This window comes from Equus caballus, chromosome 5, assembly GCF_041296265.1.
Source record: "Equus caballus isolate H_3958 breed thoroughbred chromosome 5, TB-T2T, whole genome shotgun sequence".
In the NCBI taxonomy this organism is placed as follows: Eukaryota; Metazoa; Chordata; class Mammalia; order Perissodactyla; family Equidae; genus Equus; species Equus caballus.
In genome coordinates, this window is record NC_091688.1 from 76,327,084 (window position 1) to 76,346,309 (window position 19,226).

At 44.6% G+C, this 19,226-nt stretch overlaps 1 protein-coding gene across 1 annotated transcript in view; it reads left to right on the plus strand.

Moving 5' to 3' along the window:
• ABCA4 (ATP binding cassette subfamily A member 4) overlaps positions 1 to 19,226 on the plus strand; it is a 130,644-nt gene that overhangs the window by 24,867 nt on the left and 86,551 nt on the right. The window contains exons 7-11 of the mRNA XM_005610408.4: positions 12,082 to 12,171; positions 14,450 to 14,690; positions 15,704 to 15,843; positions 16,445 to 16,561; positions 17,238 to 17,435. Of these exons, the coding sequence (XP_005610465.3) occupies positions 12,082 to 12,171; positions 14,450 to 14,690; positions 15,704 to 15,843; positions 16,445 to 16,561; positions 17,238 to 17,435 (786 nt within the window). The remainder of the gene's footprint in view (positions 1 to 12,081; positions 12,172 to 14,449; positions 14,691 to 15,703; positions 15,844 to 16,444; positions 16,562 to 17,237; positions 17,436 to 19,226) is intronic.

Genomic DNA, 19,226 nt, shown 5'->3' on the forward strand with positions numbered 1-19,226 from the left:
AAGGTTTTATTAAATGCCAAGTCAGTGCTCATTAACAAAGAAAAAGGGCGATCTCAGTAAACCACTGTGACGACACCTGCTTGTTGTGTAAGGTGCTGGGAGTGTAGGTGGGGTGCAACCTCCAGACCCAGGAACCTGGAGAGCTCAGAGAATTGGAGAGGGGAGTTTGGGGGTCAGTGCCAACTGGGGCCAGCTGTGTTTTTCCTCGGCCCCTTGATGATCAGGGTGAGTGTTGTCATCCTCAAATCATCCAGATGCAGGCCTTACTGCACCCCACCCATCCCCATACGTACACTCATGCACATGCAAGCACGCGCTTACACACATACATTGGATGCCCAGTGACCTAGGTTTGCTGGGAAAGAAACAAGCAGCCAGGTGGCTGGATTTTCTCCAAGGAGATTTAGCTCCTCTTGGTTTCACCTTGGTTGAGATAGCTTCAAAGGGTTTGTCTTCACCTGTGTTCTTTTCAGGCTTAACGCCCCCAGCTTGAAACCCAGCAGCTCAGACCTGGGCCCACGGTAGCATGACTGCCAACACTAAATGTTTCACATCTTATAAATAATGGTGCGTCAGTTTCGGGTGAGGGGTTGGGACGTTTCCCATCTGATTTGGCCTAAGGCATGCATGCCCCTCCCCCTCCCCCTCCTCCCTCTAGGATCCTTCCTGTTTTCTCTCTGACTCTGGTGTACAGCTTTGAAATCTTGCTGAGAAGCGAATCTGTCCTTCTGCTCTGAATGTTTATTTGTGGAAGTTCGGCAGGGGAACTGAGGCGGTGCCAAGACCTGCCACACTGCTGGGAAATCTGAGTTTCCCTCCCTTCCCCCTTTCAATGGATGTTGATAGAGGAAATTTGGCCTCCCCGGCATTTTGGCCCATGGTTTTCCCCTCTGCAGTCGCTTCCAGTGTGGCGTGATTCAGCTTTCTTTCCTCCCCCTGAAATGCTACTCTGTTGCGGCTTTTTACTTTTCTGACTTCATTTTACCCGTGTTTCTTTGACTACGGGGTGGCCGAACATTGAGTACGGGGGAAGAAAGGACCCAGTCTTGGGGGTCCTGACTACACGCTCCTTTCAATGTCCTGCTTTGTTCTTGGCTCTGCTCCCTAAATTCCTGAATCATTGAGAATAAATGTGGGTGGACTACCCTCTGCCCAGAGCGAGCTGGCCCCGGTTTCGGCTCTCTGGGATCATTCGTTGCTGTTTGTCAAATTTCAACTATGTGTTTCAATTTTTGGATTATATTGCTCTGTTAAAATTCTCTGGAAAAGCCCCACATCTCCAGGATTTTACAATGAGGTCCCATTAATCTCTTAACTTCATAATTTCCTTCCCTCCCAATTTCTGAATCTTTGGACTATCAACTTTCTCCCACTTCTGTGTGAGGGTTTTGGGGAGGAAATAAGAGATAAGAGTGGTGCCAACACCAGCAGCATAGAGCAGGGTCAGAAGGGCTGTTGAAAACAAAATCAAGTCAGAAAACGGATTTTTTTTGAACATTGTTAAGCCACAGCAAGTATATCCAATTTACAGCATTAGCATTTGTTCTGTCTACATCTACAAAACTGTGTGTCTATTAAAATCAAAATTTCCTCTGGGTGAACGGATTTCAATAAAAAAGAAATAAAAAGAAACAGAGAAGAAGAACATTGGTGTCCATTAAATGTACATTAGGCCTACGGATGTCATTGATATCGGCCTGCCTTGGATTCTTTTAGGCTCCAAGCATGCAGTGGGCCAGAGCTTATTTTCATGACATATCAGATGTTGTTTTTATGAATTTAAAAAGAAGAATATCCTGAGAGGTCAAAACTAGAGTCACTTAGGACAAGAGCAGGCCCCTGGAAGACTGCCCGTAACGGGTCCTGGGGTCCTGGCCTTTATTCAGTAGCTATATATCAAGCACCAAAGCGTGAGGCATCAGACTGTCTCCAGGGGAAACTGGTTTTAAGAAGGATTTTGGCCTCTGATATTTCTTCTCTCTACAGAACAGCAGTTCTTAACCTTTTTATGGATTAGGACTACCTTTGAGAATCTGATAATAGCTGTAACTTTTTCCTTAGAGAAATATAAGTTCACACAGACACACGGCGGGTGGGAGCTCCTGGAGCCCCTGAAGCCAAACGCCAGGTTAGGAGCTTTTGCATTAAAATTCCTTTCCTACCTACCATTAATATATGTTCTTTCCTAAAAGGTCTCAATATAGACACAGATTCTTTCTTAACTCTCCTTTGGAAGTAATCAGCTTCTCCCCTGAGTGTGGGACCCCATGGTGAAAGGACCAGAGGGTGGGCATCCTGCTGGAGCATGCAAAGACCTCCCGGTGATCAGGAGACTGGGTCCACGTTCTGGATTGGCTCCTAACTTGCAGTTATTTAAAAGAATCTCAGCTTCCGCATCTGTAAAATCGAGATAACAAGACTTACGCTACATATCTCAGGGGATGGTAGTGAAATTCACCTTAGAGATGAGACGGAAAAGCAGTTTGAAACAAAATGCAGTTTTGCTCTTACCAAAGCAAGAATTTGAACAGCCGCTTTGTGGAGGGCCCCACTGTTCCTCTGTCATTGCTCCACTCCCAGAAACGTCCTCCTCAAACACTTACATGGGACATTCTCTCCTCAGACCCCTCAGACTAGGAGGAGGTCTGTCTCACGGAGTGACCTTTTGACTGCCCCTAGATTCCAAACTCAGTTTTGCTTTCAGCAACCACAAATACCGGGACTGAAGTCACCACGGAGAAAAAAAGGCCTAGTTTCTATTGAGAGAAAGAGAGTCCCATAACTTGTCTGTTCACATACCCCAGAGCCCACCCTCTTGTTCAGATGCTCTGTCCCCTCCAGTCCTGGGAGACAGCATGTCTCTGTGACCCCTCCCTGTGGACACAGTTTGGCATTCCACACCACCCCCCATCCCCCCACCCCGAGTGATTTAGTCTGAATTCTCCTCTCATGACGCATTTCCTGGTGCTCATGGTGTCCCCTCCTGGTTGCCCCCTCACCACTGAAGCCAGCTTCCTCTCTTTTCATCTGATGCTTAACAACTGTCAGGTTGCAACAAACATGCTTCAAATCTACATTCTCCCAGTTGCCTAGCAACAACTTCCCTCCCGGATAAATCTGGATTTCCTGTAGCACTAGCCCGTGATTATACACAGCAGGCCCATACTGTCTGTCCACCGCTTCATCTGCTTTTCACCTCTGTCTGGGTCTTTCAAGACAGCAACTCATCCCTCACTCCAGAGCCTTCCCCCAGCTCCCAGAGGCCATGTCATCCCTGTAAAGATACTTTCAACCTAAGGCTACCTATTTACCTGGCGTTAGGTACATTCTCAACTTAGAAATCAGTACTGTTTTCCAGATAGTCTTCTTTGAATCAGAGAAAGTAAAACAAACAAAAATTCAGCTGGCAGAGTGGCATCTGTTTGATTTACCCATTGGAGCCAAAACATGAGCAAACAAGATTTTTTTTAGTAGCTAACATGCTTTATTCTGCCTTAAGAATAAAATATTACACCATCCCAAAGGAGAGACAAGTTTCTTGCCCCTTGAGAACCCAAACAGAGACTTCACATAGCCAGAATCTTCTTGGCTGCTGACTAGGGCCTTGTATCCATTTTGTAAGTACAGGACCAAAGCCCAGGGACCCCTCAGACCAGCCACAGCTGAGAGACGATAGAGACATACCCTTTCCATGGCCCATGTGTATATCCAGTCTTCCTGAAGAAGTCAAATCAGACCTTGAACTTGAGTTGGCAGGACTGAGCCCAGTGGTGACATGGAGGGTTACTTGTTGTTTGGGAAATTAAAAGAACTTGTTTGGCATAGGAAACGGTGGTATGTGTGTGTGTCTGTGTGTCTCCGTGTGTGAGATGATCCTTGCCATTTTGGTCTATGACCTTTTTTCCAGAAATGTTTTCCCATCTCCATTCAAATAAACTTAGTCTCTTCCGGTTCTTTTAGCAGCAACAATCCACATGCGTCTGAATAGATAATGGGGGAGGGAACCAAAGGAAGAGGAGGGCCCTGGGAAAGTTATTCTATAATTTATGGCAACATCAGTCAGACAACTGGTGGCCAGATACATACGGAGGGCTCCCTGGGGGGGCAGGCACTGTTCTGAGTTGTAGGTGGTCTCTAAAATGAATGTGTGAGTACAAAACCCTCATTATCTGCCATCTCCACTGAAAAGCGCTAGGAAAGGAATTGCAGCTATGATACCAGGCACACAGCTGGAGCTCAGTAAATGTGTGAATAATGAATATTATTAAGAAAAGAAAAAGTGTTAACCAGACACAAAAATGCATCTCAAGCTGTGGTTCCTCCTGTTCCCTCTCCCCTAAATTCCTGGTCTTGTTCTTATCTGGCTGTCTCTCTAGTCACTCTCTCCTGCTGACTCTCCTCACGTTCCTCCCTCCACCTGGAATTCCTGGCCCTCTCCTTCTGTCCACAGACACTGCCCTCACCCTCAGTGCTCATCAACTTGTCTTCCTTCAAACATCAGCTCAAATGTCACCTTCACTGTCCCCAGGTGGGACGAACCACTCCATGCCTGTAAGTCTCCATCATACCTGTATAGACATCTCTCATGGAACCTCAATAGACACTGTCTCTTTTCCACTAGATTATAGTCCATTTACTCTTTAATTAATGCAACACACATTTATTGAGCACCTACTGTGTACCACGTCCTGAAGATATAAAACAAAATAAATTGATCCCTATGCTAATGAGTTTAAAGGGTAGTGGAGAGACGCATACATTAATAAACAATAGCAAACTAATATAAAAGTGGTAAATAAATGCACTGAGAATTCTAGGAGCAGCTAGGAGGGGCACCCAACCAGTGGGGAAAGAGGACAGGAAGAGCATGACGGTGAAGGAAAGAGGCTTTCTGGAGAAAATGAGGTGGTTTCAGACACCTTGACTTTGCCCAGTAGGGGTGGAGGGAGGATGGAGTGGAAGGGGGTGGGTGGGCCATTTTGTCTATTAGGAACTAAAGTAATAGGTGCAGTATCCAAGGACCACAAGCTTTGCAGAGGCCTGCAAACATGTTTGAGAGTTGAAAATAAAAAATTGTGCCTCTTAAATACAAAAAAAAAAAGCTTTAGAATTAAAATGAATAAACATTAAATTGAATGTTTAAGGAGGGTAATATTATCCAACTTAATTGTTAAATTTAGTGTTCATACAATTTGAAATTAAAAACTAGTTTATAGCTCAGGTTTTCCCACTTTACAAACATTCCTAAGTATTTGCAATGATTGCTGAGAAATCATACCAGATCATTCATTAAGTGAGTTATTCAAGGCCAAATAACTTCAAAAGCAAAATGAAGAGCCTTAAAAAGTTTATATACAGGGGGCCGGCCTGGTGGCGTGGCAGTTAAGTTTGCATGCTCTGCTTTGGCAGTCCAGGGTTCACTGGTTTGGATCCCGGGTGCAGACCTAGCACCACTTCTCAAGCCATGCTGTGGCAGGCATCCCACATATAAAGTAGAGGAAGATGGGCACAGGTGTTAGCCCAGGGCCAGTCTTCCTCAGCAAAAAGATGAGGATTGGCGGCAGATGTTAGCTCAGGGCTAATCTTCCTCAAAAACGAAGTCTGTATACATATCTATCTATATCTATATTGATATATAGAACTCTATGTATCGATAAAAATACATATAGATACGGATAGATAAAGATATGAGTGATTTTCAATGTGTTGAATGTGATGCGGGATGGAGTTTTAAGATCAGAACGTGCCTAGAGCCTATGGAGATAAAGGAGAGGGGATGGAGAGAAGATGTCCACTTAGGTAAAATACAGCCACAGATAATCTCCAGCCCACAGTCAAGTGAGGAAAAGAGACAGCAGACTCAGAAAGAAGAGGAAGTAATTAAAAGCTATAGGAGCTGGTGACTGATTGATCAATGTCCAATCTTTTTGGACACACGAGTGGTGACAATCCCTTATTTTCTGTGCCTGGGTTCCTAGTCCCTCTTAAGTACCTTCTCATCATCTAGGATCTGGTTGTTTTTTCTCTGCATACCTTCTTGGACTTCTATCCTTGATTCCAGCTTTTTCCTAAGTCAGTCTTTCAGGTGTCCCTTGACCACCCTCTCTGCCATCTGAGGGCTCATCCTGCCGCACGCTCAGAGCCAGCGCCAGTTCCTAGATCTGCAGACTGGGGATTTTGACAATGGGATGGGAATGGGGAAGAATCAGGGACAACTCCCAGGCTTCTAGCCCAGGTGACTGGGCAGAAGGTGGTGTCACCTGCTGAAGAAGGGCGCAAAGGAACAGAAGCTGGTTTGAGGAAAGATCATGTGATCAGTTTAGGACAAGTTGGATCCAAGCAAATGTCCAGCAGCCAGGTGGACGTTGGAGGTGCAGATTGAGAAGTCCTCAGCAAACAGGTGGCAGATTAAATGGTAAAGGGAATGAAGCCACCCAGGGAAGGTGTGCAGAGTGAGAGGAGCGCAGGTCTGCAGGCCCTCAGGAACCTCAGCACTGAAGGGGAAGGGAGAGGCAGAGGAGCTCGTGGGAAAGGCAGAGAAGAAACACAACAAACCGGCAAGAGCAGTGTCACAGATGCCAAGGGAGGAAAACGACATGATTAAAAGTGTCGAGAAAAGCAGACATGTCTGAAAAGACAAAAACTAAAAGTATCTATGAGACTTAGAAACTGGGAGGAACCCTGGAGTTCTAGTTATAGCATCCTAGTAGGATGATGAGAGTGGAAGATGAGGAGGTGTTGGGGAGGCAGTGAATCACTGGATGTGAACTACTCTTCCAAGAAGTGTGGAAGTTAAGGGTGGCGGAGGGAAGACTGTAGCTACCAGGCGATAAAGGATCAGAAGAATTTCTTTCTTTCATGTGTGAGAATTTTGAGCATTTATACACGATAACAGCAGTGGGAAGGCTGAAGATACATCAGTGAGATTCTTGAAGGTAAACTCTGTTAAGGTAGACTCCATGAGTCTACAGATGCTGAGTAGGGCTGTTGAGGAAAGGACATCGTGGACATCACTCATTCATAAGGTCACCAGGAGCTGACTTGATGGCCATAACAACAACAACAGACGTCATAAAGGGAGGACTTTGCTTTGCTCATTGCTGTACCCCCAGCACCTGACACACAGCAGACACTCAATACATATTTGTCAAATGTGTGATTACATCTTTTAGAAACAGTAGTTGGCTGTGAGGAGCAGGATGCTGAAAGGCAGCGGGTTTCATTTTCCTCCTAAAGGAGAGTCCTGTGGTGGGTCATTCAGGAGTGCTATGGAGGCTCCACAAATTTTCTCAAGAACGCAGACTCCTCTTCTTTTCCCTCACTCATCCGTGGCATTTGCTTGTCATCTGGTTATCTTGAGATGTTTGCCCTACCCCTCCAGCTCATCGATGTTCCAGGCAAGGGGAAGGTGGAGGGCTGAGTGCACTCCTTTATAAGACCTTTCCCAGAAGCCCCACCCACTTATCCTGATATCATTGGTCTGAATTGTGTCATATGACCACCCCATATACATGGGAAATGTAGTTTTTTAGCCAGGCATTATCACCTTTAGCAAAGTTGGGTAGACAGAGATCTCTGCCACAGTGGGAGTTGAGTCACAGCAGAAGCAAGAGGAAAAAGGTCAAGAGTTTGTGCAGAGAATGTCCTCAAACAGAAAGGATACTGTAGCTTCTGAGGGCGGGTAGTGATGTAGCTCAGTCTTTGAGCAAAGGGTTGGGACTACGAGGATGAGCATGAACATTGATGTCAATTTTTGCAGTAAGAACAGAGATCTGCTCATTTTTGTATCTCTTCTGTCCTGCACATAAATTCATTGCTACTCAATGTTTATGGAGCGGATAAATGAGTGTTTTTTTCTTGTAATCTTTCTTATGCTGCCTGTTATTGATTTATTAAACCTCTCTTAGACAGCAGGGTGATGAAAATGTGGGGATTGGGGGGGACGCTTATCTCGTGCTCTTGAAGTGAACCTTTAGTATTTAGGGAAAGCAAAAACACCATTTGGGACAGGGTGTTCTCCCAGCCCTGGCCTGTAAGCTAATGTGATTGAACTACAAACTGGTCAAAAAGCAGAGGTCTGTGGAATTGTCAACCAGGGGAAATATGTAAAAATAAAGTTAAAAGTTTGGTGTTTCTGGAAAGATACATACCAAATTATTAATACCCTTGATGGTGGAGAGGCACAGACTGAGGGAGAGCCTTACCCCATGCTTCATGTAAGTAAGCAGTTATTAGTCTTGTTAGTTATCTTCAAAAAATCTGTGTTGTATTTCTGATTCAGAATTACCTGAGTAATGAAATTGATTGAATTAGTAAAACTGAATAATGGTGAATTTTCAGGAAGTTATTAATTTACCACTTATTCATTACATCCTCTTCTAACACGACCTCAATATAAGGGAATCTGACTTCAAGATGAAAAGACTGAAATTCATTTACTCTTTTTTAACAAGGCAACTTCAGAGTAGACTTGTCTTGCGGAGCCTTCTCTAATTGGACATTGATGTGTCATAGCCTCTAGGGTAACCTTTGCTCCAGTGCCCAGTGTTATGATTCACAGATGTTTCCTGAGTGTCTATAGAGAATACAATAGATAAGAAGTTTGAGTGATACAAAGATAAAAAGATAGAGTCCCTTCTAGTATTGGTTAATTTTATGTGTCAACTTGACTGGGTCAAGGGGTGCCCAGATATTTGGTCAGACATTATCCTGCGTGTTTTGGATGACATTGACATTTAAATCCATAGATTAAGTAAAGCAGATTACCCTCTCTAATGTGGGTGGGCCTAACCAATCAGTTGAAGGCCTGAATAGAACAAAAGGGCTGACCCTCCGCCAAGTAAGGGAGAATCTTCCTGCCTGACTGCCTTTGAACTGGAACTTTGGCTTTTTTTCTGCCTTTGGAACTGAAACATTGACTCTTCCTGGATCTCAAGCCCTTCAGCCTTTGGACTGGAACTACACCATCACCTCTCCAGGGTGTCCAGCCTGCTGACTTACCTTGCAGATCTTAAGATTTGCCAGCCTCCATAACTGTATGAGCCAATTCCCTATAACAAATCTCTTCCTATGTATATATATATATATTTACAGGTATATATATATACATACACACACACACACATATATACACACACACATATATATACATACACACACATATATATACACACACACGCATATATATACACACACGTGCATACACACACGCATATATATATATATATATATATATATATACTTCCTGTCTGTGTGTATATATATACACACACACATCCTCTTGGATCTGTTTTCTCTGGAGAACCCCAACTAATACCCTGCCTTTAATGCGCATACCATGTCATGGAGTGTCAGGTATATAAACAATCAGAGTCCATCTGCTTGTTGCTATAATATGAGCATTCATTCATTCATTGTGTCTGATATATACCTGAGTGTCTATTATGTGCCCAGCACACAGACACGGTTCCTGTCTACATGGAGCTTAGAGTCTAATAAGAGAGACAGAGGACAAGTAAAGAACAGAAGAATTAGCAATGGTGAAGAGTGTAAGGAAGGAAATAAACGAGGCGCCTTAATAGAACATAGCAGGGCGAGGGTGAGCAAAGCGGCAGAGAAAGAGGAGTCTTATCTAGATCACAGGGACACTGCCTTTCACATAGATAAGTGGTGTTAGGAATGAGGCTCGAAGGATGAGGAAAAGCAAGCCAGACAGAGAAGGGCAGGGGGAACAGTGTGCAGAGCTAGGAGGCATGAGAAGGAGACTGACCTCATAGGGAATGTAGAAAGAAGTCCAGCCTGATGGAGGAAAAGCAAGAGAGAAGGCTAGAGAAGGAGCCACCCACCAGCTCATGGAGGCCCTGTGTGTCCAACACTGGTATTGACCTTCTCTCCTGGAGACAGTATGGAGCCAAGGAGGATCCTTGAGCAGGAGAAGTGACGTGATTATGTCGGCCTGTTAGGTAACTTAGGCTACAGTGTGGAGGGTGCACTGGAAGGGTGGAGACTAGAGGCAAGGGGCCAGCAGAAGGCTATTCTGATAAAATACTCTGGGAGGGAGGCAAGACGAGCCTGAGCAAAGGCAGTCCTAGTGAGGAAGAAAAAACAGAGAGGAGAGAATCTGTACTTAGTATTCACTCATTCAGCAATGTATTTATTTTTGCATGCAGACAAAAAAACCCTCTTTTTAATTTTTATTATAAACCTAAGTATAAAAGTAGAGAGAATAGTTTACTGAACCCCCATGTACCCAGCTTCACCCAACTAGGTATCCATCACCCAGCTTCAACTGTTTTCAACATTTGGCCATTCTTATTTTATCTGTTCCCCAATATTTTCCCCCAATGTCTTTTAAAGCAAATCACAGACAACATGTCATTTCACCCTTCCATACTTCCCTATGTATCTCTAACAGATGAAAACTCTGTTTTAACAAAACCACAATGCTATGATCACACCCAACAAAATTAACTCTCATTCCTTAATCTTATCTCAGACCCAGTCATGTTCACTTTCCCTCTGATTGTTACAACTGGTTTCTTCAGATCAAAATCAAAATAAGGTCCACACATGGCATTTTTTGATGTACCTCTTGGATCCCCTTCCATTTCTGACAGATCTTGTTGGAGATAGTTAGGAGGGAGAAGGGACAGGACGGGTGATGACTTGCCATTGACACACGTCTTTACCTGCTTCCTCTCTTCCTACGTACTCTCCTCAGCCCACTCTCCTGTGGGGAAACAGGAATTAAAGTGCCTTGCCCAGCAGACAATGAAGCCATTTTCAAGGAGTTTGAAAAGAAGTCATGGCAAGACCAATGCCTAGGCCCAGTGTTAGCGTTGAGGACAGAAGACACTTCTCAGGGGTATAGTTTCTATGGTGGCTTTGCTGCACCTTCCTCTGGAAAATTCTGCTACCTACTTTGTAGCTCTCATGCATAGCCAAGCCTTTCATTTTACAGTTGGAAAACAAGCCTGAAAAGCTAATGCACCATGAGGGTACCTACATTTGTTCTTTGGCTTCAAGGTCAGAGAGGACACAAAGGCCCCTGCACGCACAGTGCGGAAAGAGGGGAGGCTGGGCTGGTCAAAGCCTGACTCCGTCTGCATCTCTGCTTTCCCACAGCTGGCTCAGGGTGTTCGTCATTTAGGAGAAGCCCACTGGAAAATAAAAAGCAAGGCTTGTGGCCTGTGCTCCACAGATGCTTGAATCAGAATTACATGTCAAGCTTGTTGAAAGGCCGATCGCCTCCAGGACTACTCGAGATGCACACTTGTGTTTGAAAACTACCCTCTTAAAACTTAGCACTCAGTCCTAAAAGACACAGGATGAGTGAGAATGCAGTCATTCATTCAGGACTTGAACCTGGTTTCTGGAAAACAAGGTGTTCCCGTCAGGCTCTGGGACTTGGAGCCACCAAGTGGGCTTCCACATTCCCCACCGAGGTGGAAAAGGCACGAACAGTTCTCTGTGGTCCCAGGGGCCTGGGGTCACCTGAACACTGCTATCCCCTGGAGAATCTGCAAGGGAACTTCTCTCTTTAAAGCTGCCAGCAGCAGCTTTAAAAGAAAGGTGATGTAACTGGCCACATCTTCCATATAGGAAAGTAGTGTTGAACAGAGGGAGAGACGCAACCTGCCTGAAAAGGACACAAAGGGAGCGAAGACGTGAACAACGACGAGAAAGCCCAAGAGTATCTACAAAGCCCAAGGTGAACAGACGTCAGCTCCGCACACAGCCTTCCTTTCCACCCCAGCAGCTGCGCTGTTCGCCTTCTTGCAGGAGCCTTGTTTGGCGTCACTAAACCAGCAGCCAGAGTCACTTTGGTGTATTTAATGTCACCATGAAACTCTTTGTGATTGACTAGCTCAGCAGGGTGACTTGGAATAAGAGCCTTTGATGGTCTCAACTGGATAAAAGGAGTTTGTTTCTGAAAGCAATCTTGCAGAAGAGGCCCTGTGATCAGAAGGAAGGGAGGAAATGGTTTTCAAGCATAGAGGGGATCAGATAGCGCCTATGTGTGTGTGGGGAACTATATATATACATATATATCTATTTTAATTTGTTTTCTATCAATTACAGCTTCCCACACTCCTAGAGAGCAGTTCTCAAGGTATCAATCTGAGATCCTGGGGAAAAATATTATCTGATGTGTCACCAAGAATTCAAGAAGTAAGTGGCCCGATGATAGTAATTATAATTTTGTTATATCTTTCCACCATTTTAATAATTTAATTTTGCCTCAAACCTGTTCAAGGAGAAATATATTTGATCTTTCCATCTAGCAATTTCAAAGCACCTGTTTATATTCTAAATTATCTGTGCTCCTGGGTCAGAGGCAGACAGAAAGGAACCATCCTTCTGATTTCACGCCTCGAAAGAAATACCACCCTGTCTGGTGTGGCAAATTATCAACAGACTGACAATCAAATCTGAGTCTTTTCAGTACTGATGTGGTCCAATATTATGCTCTTAAAAATCCACACACACCTATACCGCTAATAGTAATAGTATATACTTACACAGTGCTTACAGGTGCTGAGTCTTACATATATCAACTCATTTCATCACAAAGAAAGTAATTGACTTTTTCGTGTTGTTTTGTAAAAGATGCACACGTTTTAATTAACATCTGATTGCACAAGCCTTTGGCTGTATAGAAACTGATTCTCTACTCAGTAGATGAGAGGTGCTGGGAGAATAATGACGAAGACACAGATGTGGTCACTGCCCTTGTGAAACATACAGTCTAATGGGGAAGAGAGATGTGAAATAAGCAATTACCTTCAAGTGTGATGAGCATTATGAAAGGGAGGCAAAAGGTGAAATATAATTTTCTCCAAACTTTTTCCCCCTCCAGTATTCTCAGCTGACTTGGGCTTTGCCAGCCTAGAACATTGCATGGTTGGAATCTGTCTTCAGAAAACTGAGCTCAGCCTCAGCAGAGTGTGAGCAGGGAAGTCAGAGAAGGGCCCATTGTCCTGATTGCCACTTGCTGCAGTGGGAGTCTCTGTTTAACATTCTTTCCTTCATAAGCATTTAAAAAATTCATATCAGTATAATAGGGTTGAAGTTGATAGAGAATGTAAAAAAAAATCCCCAAAGCATCTCAACACTCTTCATTCTGTGTAGGAGTTCCAGAAGTTTCTTGCCTGTCTAGATAGCAAGTCTAAGCATTTGTGATGTAAGCTGAAGCAGATGGCCCAGTTTATATTAACAGATACTAGACCATTCGACCCTGAAACAGATCCTTCATCTCCGAGTGCTTTGATTAAATGAGCAACATAATAATAGTAATAACCCCTTAGATTACCATCACAAGACTTACTGTTGTTGAAGCAATTTGAGATTCCAGCTTTATTATTGAAGCCTAGACTGTGGTTATAGGCATGACTCACTGTGTGGATTCTACAGGGCACTCAACAGGTTCAGAGGGCAAGTGTTGGCCTGCGGACAGAGAAGGGATGACAGGTAAACATCACTTATTGCAGCAGGGGAGCTGTTTTCAGTCTCACCTGATTGAATCTTAATCGTTTTGCAAATTCCCAAATGCCTTTAAAAATGAGTAATAAAGTGTGTTCTGGGAATAAAAACAGTATTGTTTTTATTTCCTATTTTCCCCTAAAGCAAAGCCAGATGGCATTATGGGAGCCAAGACCCTGGCAACTCTGGTAGCCCTCAACTTAGTTGCCAGCATTACAGATCTACCTTCAAAGGGTGAGGCCAGAGAGTGCCATGGGTACCCATTTGGAGAGGAGAAGACCACCAGCCTCTTCTCAGTTTAGCACAGAATTTAAAAAGCGTTTTTCCAAGAATGGAGACTTCATCTGTTCTATATGTGCTTGAATCTTAAAACACATACACACAAATAAACACACACACACACACTAAAAGAAACCACAAACCACACATTTCAGAGAAATGAAGAGTTCACATTTGGTAAAATTAAGCTAAGAAGAAGATAATTTTCCAAATATAAGAAACTAAATTCTACACTATTTGACTAAAGAAATTTATCTGACCTTGCCTTTCTAGGACAGATCCATTCCTGCATCATTTTGTTTCCCGGTCTTTTCCAGTATCCCCATCTTGGTGGGATCACAGAACCCAAGAACTGGCTGCAGTGAAATAGCTCTACATTCCCTCAAGGACACATTCCCAAGGAATTCAAATAAAGGGTACTAGAAAGAGAAGCGATATTAAAATGCTTTGGGATTCACTTGTGATGTCCTTTAAGGCTCATCCTAGTTTCCTCCTTGGCCCTGAGTACATGGCAGTAGGTTTTTATTTCATGGCTGAAATAAGCATTGCTGACAATAGGAATGTTTTCTTTCAAATGGGGAAGTCAAACACATATGTGGAGGTCTCCCCAAACTTTGAAGCTTTGGCCTCATGGTAGACTATGATTCTGACTGCCTTAAAATAACCCGAAGCCTTTGCCTTGCCCTAGTTCATCCATCGGCCAAGTGTTCAAGACCTGCTGTGGGTGACCAGGCCCCTTCTGCAGACAGACGGCCCAGAGACTTTCACACAGCTGACGGGCATCCTGTCTGACCTCTTTTGTGGCTACCCGGAGGGAGGAGGCTCTCGGGTGTTCTCCTTCAACTGGTATGAAGACAATAACTATAAGGCCTTCCTGGGGATTGACTCTACAAGGAAAGATCCTATCTATTCTTATGACAAAAGAACAAGTAAGTTTTCTGAGTTGTGCATACAAATCGGCTTCCAATGTTGGTTAAGCTGATGGTTTGACACGTCCCTGGGAAATCAGTCCTGGGGTTGACTCTCCCTCCGTCTTATTGAGGGTCCCTCGGCAAAGAGACTTCCCCTCCCAGAAAGCCCATTTCCCGCAGTAGGAACAGGCCGGTGCTCATAAAGAATTCTGGATGTAAGCCATGGAAAGAACTGAGACCCACTTGGAAAGGGAACAGAGGGGACATTTCCCACTGATCTGATTGACCTGGGGTTAAGTTACGGAGGAAGAGAAGAAAGATAAATGAGGAGGCAACCCAGAGTTGCAAGCAAAGCTCAGGTCAGAAGGGCCCTGGCAAGTAAACATGGCTGTGGGATGTTTCTACAAACACAATGCTCTGAGAGTCTGTGTGTATAGTACCAAGTTAGGTTCCAAACGGCAAGTCCCTGGCAAGTCATCTTTCCCACCTTTCACTGCTGTTTTTTTTTGGCTCCTGTGGGGTAAAGAAGAGTGGGGTGGGGAAGAAATGCAACTGGGTGACCCTCTAGTTTAAAACTGAAAAGAGGCAGCAAGGCACACACCAAAAGCATCTGGGCACTGAGATAGCCACACACAACAAAGAAGTTAAGCAGCTAATTGAAGGGAAATTATTGAGACTAAAGCTGAGATTCCAAGGGGAGGCCTCTCGGTCTCTTTCATCTGTGAGTGGCCTCTGCTTCTTGGAATAATCGCAAGCAGGCTTCTCAGCCTCCTTCTTCTCAAGCAGAATAAACCACAGGGCAAGCCCCATCCTTTGTTTCTCTGATGAGGCCCCTATTGAGATGCACTGTGGCGTTTTGTTACTTACTAATGATGAGCTCATTATTGGTGTGGTACAGCGTATTAATTTAGGTTATTTGTCAAATCCTCCAGCATGGAGTTAAATGACACATGTGATGTGAACACGTTAATGACTATGTTTAGCTCTGAGCAACCGGGAGTTTCTATGAAATCTGTCCTTCTCTCCGGCAGCGACCTTTTGTAACGCATTGATCCAGAGCCTGGAGTCAAACCCTCTAACCAAAATAGTGTGGAGGGCGGCAAAGCCTTTGCTGATGGGAAAAATCCTCTTTACCCCGGATTCCCCTGCAGCACGCAGGGTACTGAAGAATGTAAGATCCCAGCTGTCTTGTCCCTTCTACCTTGGACTGCCCAGAAGAGTGTGTGTGTGTGTATTTTACTGTGCCCTCCCAGTAGTAAGCCTCATGTTTGTTTTTTGCTAAGTAGACTCTTGGGTTCCTTCCCCATCCACAGCCATCATTGGAATGCACCCCTGCCTGGGCCCTCCCCTCTCTGCCCAGCATCCTACGATGAGGTTTTCCTTCCCAGCACCTGAGTTATATCCCTAATGGAAGGGCTCACAGTTCTCTGAATCCTGGCTACCTGGAACAGACAAAGAGAGAGAGGAAGGGAGGAAGAGCATTTGCTCACAGGAAGTCTAGAGCTAGCTTTAATGAGGTTCTGAGACAATAACATCACCTATTACATGTACTTCTGAGATACTAAGAAATTAGATTCTGTCAGTCTGGGAGGCTGGAAAATAGCAGATCGTTCTGGGAAATATCAATAGAGCAAAACAATAAAGACGCTTCCCTGAAAAGCCTTTCCTAAAGCTTGAGGGTTTGTGATGGGGCAGGAAAGATACACCAAATGTTCTCTCTCACTTTTTTTCTCTCCATTCTTTTCTCTGTCTCTATCTCTGTCTGGTTTTAGGCCAACTCGACTTTTGAAGAGCTGGAGCGCCTTAGGAAGTTGGTCAAAGCCTGGGAAGAAGTCGGGCCCCAGATCTGGTACTTCTTTGACAAGAGCACACAGATGACCATGATCAGAGTACGGATGGCATTAGAGGTTGGGAGGGGGAGTGGGGGAGAAGGGCCAAGAAAGTTCCATTTGTTTCCTTTTCCCAGTAAAGGGTTAATCACTACTGTAGTAAGATCAAAATATAACAAGCACCAGTTCTAGAAGCTGTCGCCAAGTGGAGTCATTGACTTTGGGTGGGAAATCTGTTTCTTGAATTCTAGGGGAAATGTAAAAACTGCCACAAGACCATTGGCTCCCTGAGGTTTCTTGCTTTTCCAAATTCACTTGAGGAACTCAGATCCACAGGGCCTTCTCCGCCAGGATCCAGCTCCATAACTGCAAAGATGATTGTGTGTATCTGTGTGGCATCATTTTAAACTTCGCAAAACCAGGAGAAAAGAGTCCTATATAGCAGGGATAATTAAAAGAGAACGAAACTCCTTAAGAAAAAGAAAGCTCCCTGAATACCATTTTGCCTGTCCTGCTTCCCCCACCCCATATACATACCTTCCCTCTCTTATAGAGACTCATGTATTCGGGGAAAATGGGATATGGATAGATACACCTTATGATGGAAGAAAACCCACTAGCTTTTTGGGGAGGCTTAGAGTTTATCCCTATTCATTAAAAATTGGAAATGCCATAAAAACCAGACCAAAGATCCTGTGGAATTTCTAAAGCTGTAACTGTATTGCTTCTTGCTAAGGACACCCTGGGGAACCCGACAGTAAGAGACTTTTTGAATAAGCAGCTTGGAGAGGAAGGTATTGCTGCTGAAGCTGTGCTCCACTTCCTCTACAACGGTCCTCGAGAGAGCCGGGCTGACAACATGGCCGACATCGACTGGAGGGATGTATTTGACATCGCTGATCGCACCCTACGCCTGGCTAATCAATACCTGGAGGTAAGGGGCAGCAAGTCACCTGAGGGCCACACTGGGCCCCTTAAAGACAGCCCTATGGGTGGAGCCAGAGATCCTTCAACAAGTCAAGTGGTCTTGGGTTTCAGCTCTCGTTTTCCCTACTGAAGAAACAAGAATTCCCACAGCTCCCAAACGAGATGAACCCCTTTCTCTAACAGCTTATCCACCCTTAAAACAGTTCCCTCTCCAGATCTTCTGCCTGGAACAGCTCCCTGACTCCTCCTTGGCTGCTCCTCCTCCCTTGTCGCCCATAAAGTGTCCGTGTCCATCCTCAACTCTCTCCTGTCTGCCATTGCTTCAGTGGCTGTCCAGTGTCCACCGAACCTCGAGTTCTGAGGTCCCGCTCTTGCTGGACACTCCCACCCCCAGGTTGTATAGACATATCAGACTCAACATGTCCAAAAACAAATTCGTGTTCTCCCTCCCCGTAAAACTCACCCTCCTCCAACACTTCCTATCCTGCTCACTGTCCTCAGCATTTTTCAAATTCTTAAGCTAGAGATTTTAGGGTCACCCTTAATTACCCTGCTTCTTCACCTTCCATACAACAGCCATCATTTATTGAGTGTTACTTTGTGCCAAGCACTGTGCTAAGTGCCTTTACATATCGTAGCTCATTTAATCCTCACAATAGCTCCATGAGGTGTGCACTGTTATCGTTCCCATTTTACAGATACAGACGCTGAGGCTTAAAGAGGTTGAATAAGATCCCGTCACACAGACAGAGGCAATAGAGGAGTCAGAAGGGCAGGCTCTGAATACAGGCACTCAAGATCTGCATCCTGTCTGTGACACCTAACAGCTGCCCTTGGTGCCACCAGAATTTCCCCAGACTGTGTGACGCTCCCTCTCCAGAGCCATGGCAGTGGCCGCACAGACTCCCTAGGTGGCTTCAGAAGGGGCCAGGTGTGGCAGCAGCACCACCAAAGTTCAGGTCTTTGCAAAGCGATTCCCAACTTGTCTGAAGGCAAGAATGACCTTGGGTGCTTTTTACAAAACAGATTCCTGGACACCAGTCCAGACTGACAGACTGAGAATTCCCAGGGAAGAGGTCCGGTAATCTGTATATTTACAGACCTATTGGATTGGTGGGGCCTTGGAGTCCCCTTGTACAGTTACTCAGTTGACATGGCCTTCCTCTCACAGTGCCTCTACCACCTAAGTCCCCATCCCTGGCCATGCCCACCACCATCCACCACTGTGGTTACAATTACAGGCAGGACTCTCGGAGGGATGGAGAGGGGCTCTATTCCTTTATTCTGGCAGAGTGGAGTTCAGCAGTTCTCACAATGTTTTTGCAAGGCACTATCAGTAATAACGAATATTTCTTGTCTTTTGTCTGACTTGACATTTGCATGGTGACATAAAGATCTTATTTTCTTGAAGGATTATTTTTTCCATATGGATTGTGCTTACTGTTGCACCAGGCATGCAACAAATACTTAGTATATTTTCACTGCTTAAATGGTTAAGAATCCAGTCTCTGGAGCCAGTCTGCCTGGGTTCAAATCCCTGCTAGGTAGGCCCCAGTTTCTGCATCTGTAAAATGGAAATATTAATCGTACTTACCTAATAAGCTTGTTATGAAAATGAACTGAGTGATTCATGCAGAGCACTTGGAATAGTGCCTGGCATATAGTAAGCACTTAAATATTAACTTTTTAACAAAATACAAACAAACAAAAACTATTGTTTAGGAGGAAGAGAGTGGCGCTAGCGAAATCAGGCCCTTGAGCTGCTCCTGACACTCCTCTAGGGGTTATGAAGCAGCTA